The sequence below is a fragment of the Prinia subflava genome, chromosome 6 (assembly GCF_021018805.1).
Source record: "Prinia subflava isolate CZ2003 ecotype Zambia chromosome 6, Cam_Psub_1.2, whole genome shotgun sequence".
Taxonomy (NCBI): domain Eukaryota; kingdom Metazoa; phylum Chordata; class Aves; order Passeriformes; family Cisticolidae; genus Prinia; species Prinia subflava.
The window spans coordinates 3,281,048-3,300,279 of NC_086252.1; the positions used below are offsets into that span (position 1 = coordinate 3,281,048).

The 19,232-nt window shown below is 39.9% G+C and overlaps 1 protein-coding gene across 1 annotated transcript in view; it reads left to right on the forward strand.

The window, feature by feature from the left end:
* The window catches only part of COL5A2 (collagen type V alpha 2 chain), a 100,248-nt gene that overhangs the window by 34,905 nt on the left and 46,111 nt on the right, over positions 1-19,232 (forward strand). The window contains exons 2-4 of the mRNA XM_063399917.1: positions 15,818-16,042; positions 17,481-17,494; positions 18,782-18,814. Of these exons, the coding sequence (XP_063255987.1) occupies positions 15,818-16,042; positions 17,481-17,494; positions 18,782-18,814 (272 nt within the window). The remainder of the gene's footprint in view (positions 1-15,817; positions 16,043-17,480; positions 17,495-18,781; positions 18,815-19,232) is intronic.

Here is a 19,232-nt window from a genome sequence, read left to right on the forward strand (position 1 = left end):
ATATTTTGCATCCCATAACCTTGTCAATGCAGCTCTATTGAGTAACTGTCTTCTAAAATATGACTGGATAATTTACAAACATGAAGGTATACTTCATAGTACCAAAAGAACTGTCTATGTTTTGGCATAATATATGTCAAGAACTAGGTCAGACTGATTTCTGGTATTTGCTCCTGGTAGGAAAAAAATCAGAAAACCAGCAAATGACTCTGTTATGGTTTTAAATTACTAGATTTCTAAATTGGTGAGTATTATATTAAAACCAAATCAGAGTGTTTTCTATGTAATATAGCACATTATCAGCTGTGCACAGTGGGGTGCTTCTTACCTTGAAAGTAAACTTCTCCCTGTCTGTCCTACAGTATGTCAACAGGGAAGATTCTCCATGCACCCTGAACTAAACACAAATTTATATCAACCTCTTGTGTTTGCATTTATGGGTTCAGAATTGCAGAAGAGGCAACCCCTGCTGAAATGTCACAGAGCTCAATACTCAGATAAATTGGTCATTCACTCAAAATTCTTTCAAAAAAAACCCCCCAACCAAACCCAAAAAACACAAGTCTTTAGCCTTCAGTTTTCTAAAAATTACCTCTTGGGGGAATTTCTCTATTAAAAACCCCATGTATGCAATGTGCATAATATGTAATCATATATATATATATATATAGATATAGATAAGCTATTACCTTGCTCTAGGTGGATGCAACCATGGTGCCCTGAGGGTTGCACTTTGTAAATTTTTATGCTTTACGTGTGAGAGTGACTGCAATAGCTCACGGCATATGATACAAATTCAATCTGTCACGTTGACAGTGCTTATGATTCATTTTCACTGCCTTCTTCAACAGTAAGAAAACCAAAACAGTTCACCAACTGCAAATAAACCCTGTCAAAAATTCCCCTGTCAAGCAGTGAGCAAATTCCTTGTCAAGAAAGGATCTGTGATCCAAATATAGGAGGAAATTGAAATACCCCAAACTTTCTAGCAGAAGAGCAGAGAGTTAGTCAATGTGAATTGTAAATGTACAAAGAGGAGCCTGATTCAAATTAAATGAGGCTAAAAATGTTTTTGTAATTGTTAAATTAATGGGATATAAACTAGAACATTAAATTCTGAGTTGGATCTAGAACACAGGAAGAGGAACATTGTTATATTTTTTACATAGGTCTTCAAAGTTGTTGATTTTCAGTAGGTAAAGTTAGCGACAATGCATTAAATTATCCCAGGTAATTGTCAGTTCTAGATCAAAGCAGTCAATGATTTTGGGAAGGATGAAGCTGAACGAATGTTTTCCAAAATGTATCTGAGTGTGATTTGTTAACTTGGGGGTTGTTTCAGCAGTAATTAAATCTGTGCTGGCTCATCCATTAGACAGAGATTTTTACTGGGATTTCTTTTAGGACTAACCCAAATAGCTGTCTTATCTGTGTTATTTTGGGTTTCTAACAAAACCAAAAAACTCTGTGAGTTTAGGTTTGGTCTTATCCTTGGTTATGACTTTTCTTAAAAATATGTATTGTCTCCATCTTTGTGCATAGACGGCCCAGCGTTTGTGCCTCTTGGGCAGGACAGGGGTGCCGTGGGTTGGGGCTCTGCGGCACTGAGGTCACTGCAGCAGTGCCTGAACAGCCGCGGGAGCTGGCTGAGCTAGGGCTGTGCACAGCCACTGCTTTGTGTCAGGAATCTGCTGGGATACCATCACTGTCTCTCCCAGGCTGCCCCCACAAACACTTCCCCTCTCTCTTGTCCAATACTAGCTCAAGAATTGCTCTTCCCCCGGTTTTTCCAGGTTACTGCTGTGATTTTATCTTGCTAGTTGAGGTAGAAATGTTGCCTGCCAGCTGGAAACTGCTGGAAACAGGGAGGCCTTTTATGGAAATGCTGACACAAGTTTATCTATAGCATAGCAGTGTAAACCATCTGTTTCCAATGAGGTGGTTATTATCTTTTCTTGTCGAATTTATCACTACAAAAATATTTTGCCCTCTTCAGTATAAATGGGTGCAGTTATGGACATGATAAGAATGAACTTTATGAAGGATGGTTTTCACTTTTGATACTGATTTATGCATGTTTATTTCATTGCCAGAGGCAAAAAGCCGTATTCCTTTTATATTCTCCTAATTCATCTGTTTTGGTAATTCTTCAGGGATACCACACAGAGGACAACACTTAGATATGTATCTTATTCTATGGCTTTTAAGATTGCTACAATTTATTGTTTGAAAACTGCACAGGTGACTGTGCTGAAAGGCAGTGGTAAACAGTGGGAGAGTCTGTCAGGGAGGGTGTTGATCCATTAACCTCAGTGCAACACTAACTCTTTATACAAATTCTGTATTTAGTCTGTGACAATTTGTCTGGTTTTCTTGTTTGCTCAAGAGTGCAGTCCTGTCTGTTGTTTTATCATGTGTAACAGTAAGATTCATGAGAACAGGTAGAGGCTAGGAGAACACAGGCCTTGAAGGATTTTACTTTGACCATTGGATAAGACACTGGTGAATAGAAATAGAGAAGAATTAATTCATATGTGTTATCAGCTGCAGTGCCAAAGGCCTGCTTCTTATGGGTGGTCTACGAGTATCAGTTTGTTTTATTACAACATCTTGCATATGTTGCAACATTACTGAGAGCCTGAACCCTCACAGGAAGTTTTGGAAGGAGCCAGGCAGGAAGCCCTCTCCCAAGGAGCTGTTCTTCGGTGTGTCAGCAATTCACTTTTTGATCCCTGCTCTCTTTAAGGCAGAAGTTACATTGTACTTGAAGGCTGGTGAAAAGCTGTTTTGGAGTTCTGGCTGTTCCTCCAGTGTTTGGGAGGTCTGGGTGCAGCACACAGGTGAGGCAGTTCTGCCTGGCACGAGATACAGAGCTCGGCCTCGCTGCGCCTGCGATACAATCGGGCTCTGCCTCATTGCTCCAATCTTGCCTCAGTGTTTGTGCAGATCAGTGGTGTCTCTCTCCTGTGTTGTAGCTCCACTGTGGGACATTCCTCCCTCAGAGTGCTCTGTTTTGAGCACTGGTGTGCATCTTTAGTGGGCTTGAATTGTCATTTAAGCCCTGCAGTGCATTTTATTTGAGAAAACTTGTTTGATTATAACAACCCTTAAATGAATTTGATTCCAAGTCTACTAACCTGGTAGGATTAGAGATAATATAAAATAATGTGGTGATGACATATTTAGCCTTATTTGCAGAAAAGATTTTTGGCAGTAGCTGCATGAGGCTGTGTTAGCCCAGACCACCAGTGGAGAAAGAGTTAGTGAGGCAGGGCACTGGCAATATTGCATTTCTTCACTAGTGTAAATAAATCTAGCAATAGGACACTGCGTTCGGGAAATTGTCACAAACCTCTGGTGCACTTTGTGGATAGATGCCAGCTACTTCTAATCCTTTGGGAACTGTCCAATAGGTAGGTTTCTACGTGAAAGACAGTTCCTGATCAAGGGAGTGAAAGTCAAAATCTTTAGTGACAGTATTGGAGAAGGCTCAGTTTCATGGCAGCTACAGATTTCTCAGAGCTGACTCTTCAAATCACCTGTGAATGCAATATAATATTTCCAGCCTTCTTCTAGAAAAATGAGTAGTTTTGGTGGTGCTCTTGGTGATTGTAAAGTTGTGGAGGAGCTAAAAGATCAGGTTTGGTTCAAAAGCTCTGTTAAATCTGAATTATAACATCCTTGACTGATTAATTGAATTGCAGTACCAGGTAGAAGAAAACACATTAATTTGCAGAGATGTTCCAGTCTTGCTTTACACAAAAATGCAAATAGTGACTCAGGCAATAAAGCTATCTCTTAAAGGACTGGAATATAAATATCTTACAGGCTTTGAAGAATCAAGATAATGATGCCACTTCTGTCCTTTGATGATAGCAAGCACTGGTTACCTAGAGTGTATTCCAACGTGTTCAGTACTTTGCTGAACTTGATTCATATTTCTAAATTCACAATAAAAAACAGTCAAACAATTGTCTGTTTAAGGTGTTGTGGTTCACTTCTTGCTACAGAATTACTGATACTTAAAAAGTCTTGTTGAGCAGTTCTTGGATGGGGAATTGTAATGTTGAGGTGTCTTCTTGGTGTAACACTCAGATGTGTGAGGTAGTGAAGTAAAGCAAATATATGGTTTTTCTGTAGGGAAGAGGTTTCAAAGAAAGAATGTGGGGCTTGAATGGAAAAGCTGAAGTGGAAGATTTTTTGTGGTTTAGAAAATGAAAATATGTAGGAACCTAAAAAGATAGGAAATGAGGGTACTTTTTGAGGAAAATTAAGACCTCTAAAGACTGAGTTTGTGATAAACTGGAGTTTATCTGAACCAAGCAAAACATTATTTGAGCTTTCCCAGGGAGTGATTTGAAAACTACTGCAGAGATTTGGTGAATGGGCTTGCATTATGTTTGTATGCCAAACTGCTGTTTCAGTCACTGTATACTGTTGTAATGCAAAGCCTGCAATAATTCCCTGTTCAAATAGAGCCCACAGGGCCCTAAAGTGGATCTTTGTCCTTTATGAAAGTCCTGAACTGTAAGGTCAAAATAAGTGATTGGCCTTTTGTTATTTGTTGTTTGAATTGCAGTCCTAAATGCTGTGTGAAAGATGCAATTTGAAATGTATTTTTTGTATCACAGATAATCACTTCTAATGATCCACTGCATTACAGAGAAAGAAAAAAAACTGCTGAAAGGTTTATAAGTAGTTGTGATGCATCATGAAGTTTCAGTGCCTCTAAATGTTATACAATAAAGCTTTACATGGGATTAAAGACCACTGACATTAATAAGTGTCTTTTGATGCCATTGACTCTGTCGCCACGGGTCTATCATTTAATGGCAATGAAGACTTAAGTTTTTTAAAAAAGCTGTTGTTCAGCTAGGTTTGTGCCAAATTCTTTCTTTGAAACCTTTCCTCTAAGGAAAAAAAACATCTATTTGTTTTACTTACTATCATGTAAATTTGGAGATGGCTAAACTAAAATGCTTTCACTGTTAAACTGAGTCAAAGCTGTTGTGTAGGATTCCTGGCTTCCCGCTGGTGATTTCCATTTCACAGCCTAAAGTCTGGTCATATTAGAGCCCAGTTTTACCTCAGGGTTCCCTGTGTTGTTTATACTGGTTACTGAGGACAGTGAAAGCCAAGTTTTGATACCTGCAATGGGGCATAGTCAAACTGAAGTGCCCACCTACCCTGGATTGTTCCCTAGAAGTGATCTCGAGTTGCATCCCTTAAACATGGATGCTTCTCTAAACCACACACAGGTTTCTATTCTTTTATAGAAATGCTTTATTTTCTCTTCTGTATTTTATGCGTTTACTTGAACCTGATTTCAGCTCCCAGTTCTGCTTTGGGAGTTAAGTGGTGCAACAAGATGTCAGTATTCAGAGTGCTTTGCTTTGGAAATAAAAAAGTTATTGTGACTTGGATGCTACCTCCTTGGGCTTTTAAAGGCTTATATCAAAGAAACAATAGTAGGGTAAAATTAAAAAGATCTGAAAAATGATGAAGTAATTTGGAAAGGAGGAAGTAAGGGGAACACTAAGTAGATTATGTTCAAAGCAAGCACTAGCTGGGGGTGATGATGGCTGGTTTGTTTTAAACTAGGCATCCCTACTTGAATTTTAATTCATTCCAAACTTTTTAGTATGGATTATTTGCCTGACAAAGTTCATAATGCTTGCTCCCTGAAGTATGGAATGGTATCCCATGATTAGGAGCAGCAGAGCCTGCAGAAAAGCCTTTCATTTCCTCTGTCCCAGAAACCATAATCCTGCAGCAGAGCAAAGAAATGGCTGGTATGTATCCATTTATTACTGCTATGCATCTAAATGACAGGGTGGAGAGTATGTCTTCTTTGCTGACCATTTTTTTTCTTTTTTTCTTTTTTCTTTCTTTCTTTTCTTAAACATTTGTATGAACCAATAATTGGGACAGTACCAAAGATAAGTAAGAAATTAAATGGAAATAAAAATATGGTACCTTATTCCAGTGCATCATACAGTAACATAGAGTCTTCAGGTGACAAAGATACCTGTAGTTCTTCTTTCATGGTATTTTTCTTATGAAGTTAATGTTGCCATTTCCCACTGTTGCATCAAGACAAAATAAGAAACTGGGTTTTGCTTAAAATTCCTTCTTAAATTTAATGAAGTTGTGCAGCATTCTGAAAACGGAGTGAGGATGTTCTTCACCTTACCTAGCTCTGTTCTTCCAGTGGGATTTAAAGTACGTTGGTCTGCAAATATGAGTCCACTTGAAGTCATCCTGGTTGCATTGTACAATCACCAGCCTGTGCTAGAGGGGAAGCTCTTAACTAAGTGAGTTTCCCCTTGCCAGCCTGGATGAGCTGGGGCAACCTTGAAAAGGTCTCATGACTCAGAAATGATGAAAAAGATGGAATTGGGTCAGGTCAATGAAAACATTTTTCTGCAGCTTGACTTGGATTTTTTACAAGACTTTTATTGGTGTGAGGTTCCCTCTAGCAAATCCCAGTGGGTTTTTTGACTGAAACAGGTGATTTCAAACATCCTGAGAATGAAAGGAAAGGTTTTCAAGTTATGCAGCTAATAAAAGGACTGTCCTTGGTATTTCAGTAATGAAACGCTTTTAAATAACAAAAAGAAACCCTCAAAAAACCCACAACCCACATTGTAGGAAAAAGCTTGAGCAATGCTAATTGTCTTGCTTTTATATTCAATCCTAAGGATTTTTTTCATCCCAAACCTTTATTGAAATGAGCTGAGCCCTACTCACTTATTACTTATTAACATTGTTCCTTTTACACACTGAAAGGAGGAAAGTAATAAATAAGTTTAGCTCTCCCTTGGGCACAAGACACATCTAAATCTCTGTCTCTTCCTCATGTGCATGTGTGTGATTATCTTCAGGATTAAACTTGAAAAGCAGACTGCTCCTTTAGAACCCTCCTCCCTGATGCAGTGCAGAAAGCAGCCGTGGTGCCCTGAGGGCTGCCAAAGTCTGTTCCATGTCAGCTTGGAACCAGAAGTCGCTGACTGGGCTGTCTGAACTGTGGTAAAGGTAATGGTGGCAGAAAAGAAACGAGAGGCTTTGTTCTTGAAAGTTTTGCAGATTTTTTGCTTACCATTCTTCTTTTTTAATTTCTTAGAGGCCCAGAATTTCGGCAAATGAATGGCTTTGCAGTACAAACAGCATATTATGAGTACAGCTTTCCAGCAATACCTTCCTACTCCACCCAAACACTGGGTAGTTTTCATTTTGCTTTGAAATGCTGAGCCTGTTGGAATGCAAGGATTTTTCAATCATGGAATTGAGTTTTCTTGCTAATTACAAATCTTTATTTTTAGTTGAAAAAGAGGGTGATATTAGCCAGCAAGGATGCATTTAGGGGATTACAGGAGTCCACTTTTTCAAACCACAATATAGAATAGCTTTGTGGAAAAGGCAACATGTAATGATAGGTTTCTACTGAACTTTGATGTGTATGGCTTCAAAGATGATGGTGTTTGGGCAGCAGCAAGTGTTTCTCTCAGATATAATAAGAAAAGACATCCATATGCATTTTGTGTGACTTCAGAAGAGCTAAATCCTGCAAAACAAGGAAAGCAAACCAGTTATTTTGCAGTGCATTGCTCTTTTACCAGTTAGACTCTGAGTAGTAGAGCATATATGAAACTGGAACAGTGGAACTTTTAAGATTTGGGTATAGAAAAGAGCAGACAGAGTTAGGGGCTACTTATTTAATGCATTTTCCCCTTTCCATTGAATTGGTTAAATCTCATGGCTTTCTGTGAGATGATTGGCTTGGTGCACAAGTGAAGCTGCTGTTTACCTTTGGTTCCAGCTGCATGTTTGACACCATCTCCCATAGCATCCATGGACAATTTGAGGAAGTACTCAGTATGGGACTGAAGGGGTGGATAACAAGGTGAGTGAAGACCTGGTGGGACTGTTGAGTTCACAGAGTCATCCTGAGTCCAGCTGGTGGTTAGATCATGGTGACATTCCTCAGGGATCAGTGCTGGGAACATCAAGAGATGGTTATTTCGGAACCTGGCTGACACAGTGCAATCTTGCCTTGCACAATTTGTTCCTTGGGCTGTACGTTTCTGGCTGACAGGAAAGCCAGGGTGACTTCTTGTGAATTGTCCCTAGATTTACTGCAGGATTCCAAATGGGCTGTGAGTGGAGATTGTGTCTCACTGATAATGACACAGGAAGTAGCTGCTAGAATTTTCTTCACACCCAGAATGCATTATTTTTACTAATTCACAGAAGTCCAAGTCTGGCTTTTGGAAAGACCAAAATCAAACATTTATGGATTCCAGAAGGGGAGAAAAAATAGATCATAGAATAATATTACATTTTTACTGTAATCTTTAATCTTACTATTTTAGACTTAAGTTTAGAAATATTACGTGCCGTTCATTATGTCCTGATCACATTTGCTTTAATTTCCAGTAACAGCAAGTTGGGCAGAGTTTCCACTGTCAGGGTGTGTTTGCTTTCAGAAGGTTTCAACTTCTTATATTTTAGGAAATGTGCTAATTGCAGGTTAGTTTTGTTCAAATTTTAAAGACAATGCCTGCATTGCTGAACTTGTGTGTGTGTGTTCAGCAGTGCCAAGCCCAGGCCCTGCCTCCACCGCTTGAAACGTGTTTGCTGTGTGTTCTCTCTTGGAGCTCCCCACCAAAAGAATCTCATGTTTCTCTGGGACCAGGCTGTCTTCATGCAAATAAAGTGATTCCTCTTAAAAATGTCATCCCTTAGTCAAGAATTTGCTCCAGCATTTTGCTTATGAAACTGAATGATCCCTGTTGCCTCAAGTCTCTTTTGAGATGATAAAACATAATAATTGGCCATGATAAGCACTTTGTTTAGGCTTTTTCTGCACTGAGTCAGCAGTAGCTGAACTGACTTTAACTACCTTACATGACAAAATCTGAGCAGAGTGTGGCCACGAGGGCTCCAGCAGAGACCAAGGACCCTGCTACCAACTTCAGCTTTTGACTGATCTGCTCCAGCTGCTGAAATCTGCAATAGTGTTTTCTCAGGCGTGCCCTGAATGCCTCCCCATGACAGTCTCTGTGCAGCCTTGGACATTTGGAAGTAATTTTATTTCCCACTGTATGCTGGAGGCTTGAATGCAGTCATCTGAGAGTATTTGTATAAGCACTGCTGGCATACTAGGCCCTTGAACTCCCTCCTTCACCCAATTTTTCTGCAGGCATCCAACAATATGTCCAAACAGCCTACTTGTGAACTGAAGTAAAAACAGAGAAAAAGAGAGTTAAACACGTTTACATCTAACCTTGTTCATGGGATAACTCTAATGAGTTAGTTTGACTGAGTGCTTTTGAAATGGACATGTCCAAGAGTGGGATAACCAAAAGGAAAGGACCAGTCTGACTAAACTTTGAACAAGGTTGCTTCTGCAGTTTCCTGCCTTGTCTGGGGTGTACACAAGGGCTGAGTCTTGTTCAACAGCTCAGGACCAGTGAGGTTAAGATGCAGATACACCACCATGATTTGCTTTTAGGGAATTGAATAGTAAAATAAACATCGGATAATGTTGTGGCACCAGTAAGAGAAAGCCTTTTTACTGGAAGGGATCCCAGTATTTTCTGCCTTCGTATTCAGCATGTGTTGGATCTTGTAATAAAAACATTGTTCTTGATTGTTCTGTGTTGGAAATAAAACTTATCCATAAAAAGGCAAGCAAAACTTCTGTTTGCCACGATGGAGACATAAATTCATGAACCTGTGAGAAAAAGAGGAAATAGAGGCCACCAAAGCAACTGTAGGGTAGTATTGATTCCATCTGAGTAAGTGTAGAAGCAGTTGCATACTTCAGACATTGATTTACAATTAATTTGGAGGTCTTTAACTGTATCCTAAGCATAGTTTTTCCTATTCAATCACTCCCATTCAGTCAAAATTGAAATCACAATGCTGAGTGGAAAACAGATTGATTGATTGATTGATTTGGGCACAATTTTGTGGAAGAAACAAACCCCAGCTGCCAGGTCCCACTAAGAGAGCCTTTCACTTGAGAGATCATTTCTTCTCCCAAGTCAGGGTGTATTGTTCTGCTGCTGCTTTCTGCTTCTGGACTGCTGTTTAGAGCTTGGAGGCTGGGTTTTCTTGGTTGGTGAATTCACTTCTGAAGGCTTGCAGCTCCTTGTCTAGAGAGCTGACCTCCTCAGTCACATTGAAACCCATTTGGACTTGAAAGCATTCAATACCTTTTATTCTGCAGAATGCTGTTAAAAAGGCTTATTAATTGTCAACTTAGCAAATTATCCCCTAGGATTTTTTTCAAGCAGGGACTCTGGAGGATGGATTCAACACTACCTCCCCCCACTCCCCCCCACCAAGTTTTCTAAGAAAAAGTTCTGAAATTTGTGACTGTGTACATTCCCATACATATAATGCAACGGATTTGTTCTTACCCACTTTTTTACTAGGAGTAAATTAGGGCAGTAACTTGGAATGCCCTTCTCTTCCAAAATGTGCACAAAATTGTGCATCACTTTAGTCTTTTATTAATAAAGTATTTCAGGTTCATCCTCATGTATGTAACTGTAAAGTATTTATGTGAATTCTCCCTGTTAATCATTAACAAGAATTGTTCCTGTGCAACAAATGCAAAATTGATTTTGTATTTGTCAGTACTCCTGAAAACTGATTTTCAGAATAATTGTTTACATTATAATTTGCATGTCACAGTAATTATGTATATTTTATATATATTAGTATTATAAATTATATATCTATTAGTATTTTAAAAGATAATACTTTATTACTAGTCCAAAAAAATTACCAATATACAAACCAAACAGACAGTCTGATTCTTATTGGAGTAAATGAGAGGATTTTTCCTATTGATTTAATGGGATCTGGACCAAGCCCTACATTATTGTTGCAGCAGGCTGACAGTCAAATATTACTAACACCAAGCTCCTCTTGTCCCTGTGTTGGCAGTCTGTACACATGCACAACAATACATCTGCACAAGGGTTGTTAGCACGTATCATCTCTCACTTTGATTTACTTCTGCACCTCTGCTTTGTGAGTCAGCAGGATTAACTTTTGTAATTCATATCTCAAACCTCACCTTTTCATTTTCTAGCTTTTTAAACTAAAAAACCATTGTCACTGTGTAATCTTATATTTCCCTATGCTTTTCACAAACCCGTGTGAGGATGGCAGAGTGGATGAGAAGACCCCTGTGCAAGCTGTTTTACTTCCAACCCTTTTTCATTAAATAACTATACCCCTTCTGTTCCAGTCTTTTTATGTTAAGCAATGCAAAAGAATCTGGCTTTGGTTACACTATGCATCAAGAAGCCCCTCCTGACAGAAGAAAGCCTAAAATTGGCAGACTGCTTTCAGTGCCAGTCATCATCTTTTTTTTTTTGCTTTTGTTAGACTGTGTTCTCTACCACAGTAGGTCTGTCAGCCTCTAGACTCCTTTAATTAGCACATTTGGTAGGGCCAGTGAAAATGTGATGAAATGGAGCTGCTTTGAAGCCAAATCCTTTTCTTTTCCTTGTCATTTTATCTATGACTCAATGCTTTTAATGTCTGCAGAAAACACTCATATATGCAGGTTGTGCTTGTGGCATTTATTTTCTTCAAGTAGGTCATTGACAGATGGGTCCCTGTCCTTCATATACCTGCTGTAACCTCGGCTGAGGTACTGGGGGTCCACTGCTTCCACTTTTTATGGTGAACATTTTTGTGGTCCCTTTCCCCTCTTCCCCCCCTCTCTTCCCCCCTCTCTTCCCCCCTCTCTTCCCCCCTCTCTTCCCCCCTCTCTTCCCCCCTCTCTTCCCCCCTCACTTCCCCCTTACTTCCCCCTCTCTTCCCCCCCTCTCTTCCCCCCTCTCTTCCCCCCTCTCTTCCCCCCTCACTTCCCCCTCACTTCCCCCCTCACTTCCCCCTCACTTCCCCCTTACTTCCCCCTTACTTCCCCCTTACTTCCCCCTCTCTTCCCCCCTCTCTTCCCCCCTCTCTTCCCCCCTCTCTTCCCCCCTCACTTCCCCCTCACTTCCCCCTCACTTCCCCCTTACTTCCCCCTTACTTCCCCCTTACTTCCCCCTTACTTCCCCCTTACTTCCCCCTCACTTCCCCCTTACTTCCCCCTTACTTCCCCCTTACTTCCCTGTGCAAGATGTGAACCAGGAATCAGTGACAGCAATATGGGCACAATAATGTGAAGTAAATAACTTTAAAGAGCAAATGAAACAGCACTAAATTTCCAGGTGTTGCTTTCAAAATGATGTGGTGAAAAATTGAAATTATTTCATGTGCTGTCTTTTAAAAGCCTTCTCCTGCTGTTGGCTTGAGAATGAACCTTGAGAGAGATGTACTTGAGATGAAAACAAGCTCAGCACAAGCAGCCCAAAGCAAAGGAGGCTTTACACACGTGGTGTGTGCACGAACTTTGACGCTTGCTCGCGAAGACTGATGGACATTGAGTGCCTGGGATGATGTGCTGGATCCTCTGTCCCCTTCCTCCCCTCCCAGTAATGAGTACAGCTTCAGTGGTGACACCAAACTGGGCCTGGCTATGTCAGTGCCTGGTGTGATTTTATTTCCAAGCTGCTGATGTGTAGTCTCTGTGTCTGAGGATCCAGTCAATCAGCTGTAACTGATGGTTTGACTGCTGATAAATTACTTCTTTAAAATAAAACCATACCTTAACCATAAACATATAGCAGAAAAATTTTGCATTTTTCTTTCTGTGCTTTGCATTGAAATCCTCTTTCTGAAAGTTGGTTGTTGTGTAAGGTCAGGGATGAATGAGTCCTTAAATGTATCATTGAGTGTCTTTCCTACCTTGCCCTTTATATTTGCAGACTGCTTTGAAACTCAGTGGGTTTGAATCCTGTCAGTTCTTTAGTCAGGTCCAACACCAGCTAGAGTTGTACTTTTTTGTTGGTTAGAAAGGAATTAGTTGATGGCCTAGCAGATCCTTTTGCCTCATTAAAAATTTCCAAAGCTGCTTCTCAAGCCACTCAGCACCTTGTGTTACAACTGTAGGGGTAGAAAGAACACGTGATATATAAAGGGTTTGTAACTTGGTCTCTGTGATTGAAACAAACCTGCAAATTGCCAGCCCAGAGAGGAAATGGTAGAATGATTTCCTTTGCAGCCTGTGCTGCTCTGGGTGTAGTTGGATAACATGCCTGCAGTTCAGGCCTGGGAATAGAATGTCAGAATATTCTTGTGAAATGAGCCGGCTTTGAAATAGCTGCTCTTTCCAGGTTACTCTTTCAGTGTAAGACATTCACAGCAGAAACAAAAACTAGGAGCACGAAATGTAATCAAAAGATGTACCGTTGTGTTTTCTGATAATATTACAAAGTGGTAGCTTTTTTCCTTTTGGTTTAAATTTGTTGTGTTTGGTTTTTTTTCTTTCTTTTTGTTGTTTTTTTTTGTTTTGGTTTGTTTGTTTGTTTTGTGTTGGTTTTGTATTTTTTTAAATTACTATCATATCTGCAATCTGATAGCAAAGCAGACTTCTTAGTATCTTTCAGAAGTTGGAATGTGCTTTTTGCCCTGCCTTTGCCTCTTTCCCAGCCACTGAGCAGGACCCAGGCAGAAGCTAGTCACCATCTGGCTCAGCTCTGATTTGCCAAAGCAGTTGCTATGTGGTTTATTTGAAGTTATGACAGAATGCTGACTTTGGGCTCAATAAGTTATTTCATTTATGCAAACTGATGCTCTTTTGAGCAGCACAATGAGTTCTGTGGGTGATACGTTAAAGAAGACATAGGCCATATGCCAGACATCTGGGGGGAAAAGGCTAAATATGTCAGACAGTGCATTATGTCATGCTCACAAGGGAGAAGTGAGAAGAGTGGTTTCCAAAATACGATCTGCAGCTTGGAAAATGATTCTCACAGTGTCATAAATGGACTGTACAGCATACTTGGTTGATGTCTTTACTTCACACTGAAGACATTTCCTCCTAAGCTTCTGCAGCACCTCTTCGAGTCATTTTGTCTGTTGGTGTGATAAAGCCATTGAAGAGGAGGTGACCTGGTGAAAATTTCAATTAGAGTTTGTGTTAAGAAGCTGTTAGTGATGGCAGGCAACAGTTAATGACACATCTGCTCCCTTTCTTCAAGCTTTGACGTTGATGGAGTAACTGGGCTTGAGATGAGGCACGAAGCTGAAATTCCAAATCTGCTCATATTTATTACTTTGTAATTTTCTGTTTACATCTGGTTTAAGTTAGGACAGAAATGTATAGAACAGTGAAATTATCTTTGTGCTTAGAGCTGGTAATTTTTACACTAGTAACAGGTATGCTTAAACAAACAGTGGTTATAATCTTTGATTAGGGTGTCCTGTGTGTATAATTGACCCTACTCCCAGTCTTGTATCAGTTAGAAAATAGACCTGTTTGGGACTTTTCAGTAGTGGTTTTAACTGGATTGTCAAATTTAAAAGATTTTTTTGATAGGAGGGATTTCTGTGGTCAGATGGAGCTCCTACCCCAGTAAGATCAGTCTTCTCTGCAGCATCTCAGGGGTCAGGAGAATAATTTTTGGACTGTGAGTGACAGCTTTGCTGTGTGTGACTCAGACACTGTCTTGGCTCTGGGATTCTTGGTTTGCAAGTTGTGACACATAGTCTAGGGACAGCCTGGGGATGCTTCTTTGGTTTTGCGGCTGCTTGCTCCTTTAGAGGATGAAATATTCATTAGGACAAAATGAAAATTCTTTTCTTGCTGCTAGGGCATTCTGTGAAATGTTGGATACACAAGCAAAACTTTCTACTTTACTTGCTTTTTGGACTCCTTCACAGACATATTTTAACTTTAGGAGAAGATACTGAGATATACTCATCTCATAATAAAAAAAAAAATAAAATCCAAATATATCCAGTGTGTTTGGCTATAAAGTAGGAAGAAAACAAAGGCAAAGACTTAAATATGGGTAAAGCAGTATAAACGTGAATGATTGTGTGAATAAGTACATAGAGAGGAAGTATGCATATAATCAGTCCATCCTGGTCCTATATAAATAGTGACAAAGGGTGATCTTTCATATATGGTTCAAATACGCAAGGGATGTTTTGTATGTAGTTCAGATGTATCCATGGCAGTATCATGTGTGTGTGCTGGGTTAATCACATGGGGCCACAGCCAGCTGGATTATGCAAACTGAAGAAGGTAAATCATGTGAGGAGCCTCGTGTCACTCAGCTGGAGATACCGCTGCAAGTACCACTGCAGTGGGTGCTGCTCCTGCCTCTGGGCAGAGGTTGGCTGTCCTGTTCATAAGATTTGTTTCTCTGTGCTGGTATTCCCCCACACCAATAAATAATCCTCACCCAACAAATGGGATTATCTTTTTTCTTTCCCCCACTGCTGCTGTGTCTGTTGAACTCTGTCCCATGTGGCTGTGTGAGCCAGCAGGGAGCAGGCAGCATGGGCTGTTCCAGAGAGAAGTGTCCCAAGCCAGACCTCTCCAGTGTCCTGTGCTCAGCTCTTACACAGAGCAGGGAGTTGGCAGGAGCTCCTCAGGTGGAAGTGACACCCCACTGAGCAGAATGACATCCAGAAACTCATCAGGCAAAGTTCCTTTGATACTGTGGACGAATTGGTGACTCTATTTTACTTCTTTCTGATCAAGAAATAAGGTGGTAAAATAAGAAAGGCACTTGTCTTAAAAGTCCTTACCATCAGCTTCGGATCTGCTGGTGCGTTGTTTTCTCTGTGTACGTGATGCTGCTTCTCATCTCCAGATGTGCTCTTTTCTTGTCCAGTCCCATTCCTTTGATTTCATGGTTGGAAAATGTGCTGTATGTTCTCTCCTCTGTTCCAGGAGAAGATGGTGAAGAAATAGCCTGCACTCAGAATGGACAGATGTACCTGAACAGGGATATTTGGAAGCCCTCCCCATGCCAAATCTGTGTCTGTGACAATGGAGCTATCCTTTGCGATGAAATCCAGTGTCAGGACCTGCTGGAGTGTGAGAACCCCCAGGTGCCCCCGGGGGAGTGCTGTCCTGTGTGTCCCCATACACCACGGGACTTTGACCCCACCATTGGTAAGAGCCTTGGCTAGTTTGAAAGGAGACACAGCCCAAAGAATTAGGAAGCTTGTGATATTGAAGTTCCTAATGCTGTTTTTATGGTGAAAATTGAAGTCTGAAAAAAGTAGACACTCAGCAGTTATCATCTCTCTTGGGCTGCCCTGTAGCTGATTCAAAACAGTTTGCTTTAGACTGTGAGTCTGATATAACCCCAAATGGCTTTACAGCTAAAAGGTTGATCTGAAATCTGTCTTGGTATTTTGAGGAGGTTGAATTCTGGCATTTTTGTGGTTCATCTGAAATTGAAAGATAAGTATATATAATAAACATATTAAGATAAATATATTTTGAATACATAACTACGTATAATGATATATATATATAGTGCATTCTTTCAAATGCACAATTCAGGGACCTTCTAATAAATATAAGCTGAGTAAATGTAAAATGTTTCCCCAAAGTGAAAACATGGATCCTTTTGTGAGATATAAAAGAAGTGTGAAGTATTATTGACTCCCTATTTGCATCTTTTCTGTTATATGCCTTAAAGATGATGTCTTTTCCAGTCCAGTTCTTCTTGGAGAGAATTGGATAAAGGAATTACCCCTCAATTTTCATGAAAGAATTTTTTTTACCTTGCAGTTAAAGCTACATCATACTGTGTATTGAATTATTAGAGCTACATTCAATGTATAATAATTAATTTCTTCAGGAGCTACAACTGCTGTTGATCAGCTTCCTATTGGACAAAGTAGTGATAAAGACCAAAGCAGGGACTTGTGTAATTGAGCAGAGGAGCAAGATGTGGTGAGCATCAATAGATAGTGCATCCTGCTCTGTTTTGGGAGGCATTAGGCCAACACCAGCAGGGTACACCCAGCAAATTTAAAAGCAGTATGGATACATTCCCAAATTCCTTACTCTTATTTGAGGCATTTATTGAATATTCTTGTGAAGGATTTTTGTGGGCACGAGTGTGGCTATATGGCTCTGAATGCACATCCGTGGTAGTGCAGGTGCTTTCTAAAAAAGGAAAGGTCAAAAATTCCTCTGTGAGCTCTGTCTTCTGAAAAATACCATGTAACATGTTGTGGGTCCATCAGCAGTTACTGCTGCAGTCAGTAATAAAGCTTCCCTTGACTTCCTGCATCTGACAACCCCCCACAAGACACTCTGCTTTCCCAAAGTGTTTTTTTGTTATCCTGTGCAATGAGGAAAAAGGCTGAGAATTAGAGGATATTTTTGCACAGTGTTGTGATTTCTCACACCAGAACCAGGCAGTATGTGTGTCCCTGGGAGCTCTCCCAGCTCCCTGTAGGCAATGTCCCATCCCCTCTGCGTCCAAGGTCAGGGGTGGCTCTAGCTGCAACACCTTCACTCAGCTCTTACTGTACTCTGCCTCAGAGTAAAACCACTAATTTCTTCTCTTTTCTTCTTTTGTCCTTTCTCATAGGTAGAGGAAGAAAGGTAAGATTTCCTTCACTTTTTTGTAATGTATTACTACTGTCGAAAGACTCCCATGCATCTCCTTGAAGCATATCACAAAAAACCACATAATCTTTGTTAAAAAGATGTAGTTCTTTCTCTTGGCCTTTCTTGGTGGCCAGGGGGATTGCAGTCCACGTGAAAAAAACGTGGGATGCAGGCAGAAATCCTGATTTTAATACAGGCTGAAAATCCCTGCTGTACATCAAAGGAATTCCAGTGGGAGTTGTTTGGTTGTGTCATCTCCAGCAGTGCCACAGGGAAAGGACCATTCTGTCAGTAGATGCTGAACTGGTAAAGCTTGCAGCTGGTTTTTATGCTGAGGCTGAGCTGCCCAGTGGGCAGGAGGCAGCACCGGAACCTTGTGTCCTTGCCCAGAGCCACGGTTCTGTGGGCAGCTTCTCTCATTGTGTGCAAGTAAACAAAGGGAAGACCCTTACAAAAGAAATTAAAAGAAGAAATTTCTTCCTTCTTACAGAAAAAAGTAAAATTAAGAATAAATAGGCTTCTAAGATAGCAAGCAATTGCAAGAAATAATTGAAATAACTTTGAGATTATCAAGTACATGCATTCACAAAACCTGAGTACTCTCTATGTAGAGGTAGTTTATGGAAATAAATGGACTGTACCCACCTTATTATTTATTACTTGATAAGCACGGCAGGAATTTTTTTTACCTTTGCAAAGTCCTAATTTTTCCTTAAAAAACCAGTTACCACTGCTATGTCTAAACCCAGTTACTTGATGTAACAGGTAATCATTGTCAACACATTCAGCTTAAAGAAAGTCAATTGTCAGTTGTTGTCCTTCACTCTGAAGCTATGCAATATCCTTGTCTTCTGTCCCTAGGCTAAGGATGGATTTCTATATCCGTGGATTTGATGATACATATTTTGATTTAGTATCTTGAACAAATGGAATCTAAGTGCTGCTCTAGGCTCTATATTTCACATGAATCAAATCATCCAACAGTAGAACTCCAATGTATTTTCTAGCACTTTCTAGCAGTTCTAACAGAAAAGTTTAATATTTTTTAGTTTAATTCTTCTTTCAGACAGTATGTTATACAGCTAGAGGATAATGTTAATTTATGGCCTTCATTTAACCTGTGTCCATGGATTATTTGTCACAGGTCCTTTAATTTAGTATTTTTGTATTTTTATGGACTTTCTATCACAGTCACAGGGATGGTGTTGGTGAAACTGGTATTGTTAATTGTACTTGCACTTCTTTTCTGGCATCTGATGTTTTGGCATCTTTTTCACACAGGGACAAAAAGGAGAACCTGGAATAGTACCACCTGTAAGTTAATATTTTCTTCATGTATCTGCACACCCTGAAAGTGCACATATTAGTGCTTTAAAGCAGAATTGCAGCAATGAAGTAAATACAACAAAACCCTACAGCCTAGAAATGAAAGGAGTGGAAATAAGTATGCTGTTTCACATATGTAACATTAGAAATTCCTGGTAGTTGTTAGTTCTTCTGCCATAATCTTTATTTTTATGGTTAGATTTTTCTAGAAGTGTAATGGTAAATTGGGTATCTAGAAAGGGGTGAAATGAAATTTCCATTATGTATTTATTCTTTTCTAGTGTGAAGACAAACAGATTTAAATAATCAATAAGCTGAGCCTAAATCATTATAATTCATTTATTTATTTAATCTTTTTTAGAGGAGCAGTGATACTGCTAAGATTTTGCTGACATTGTTAATAAAG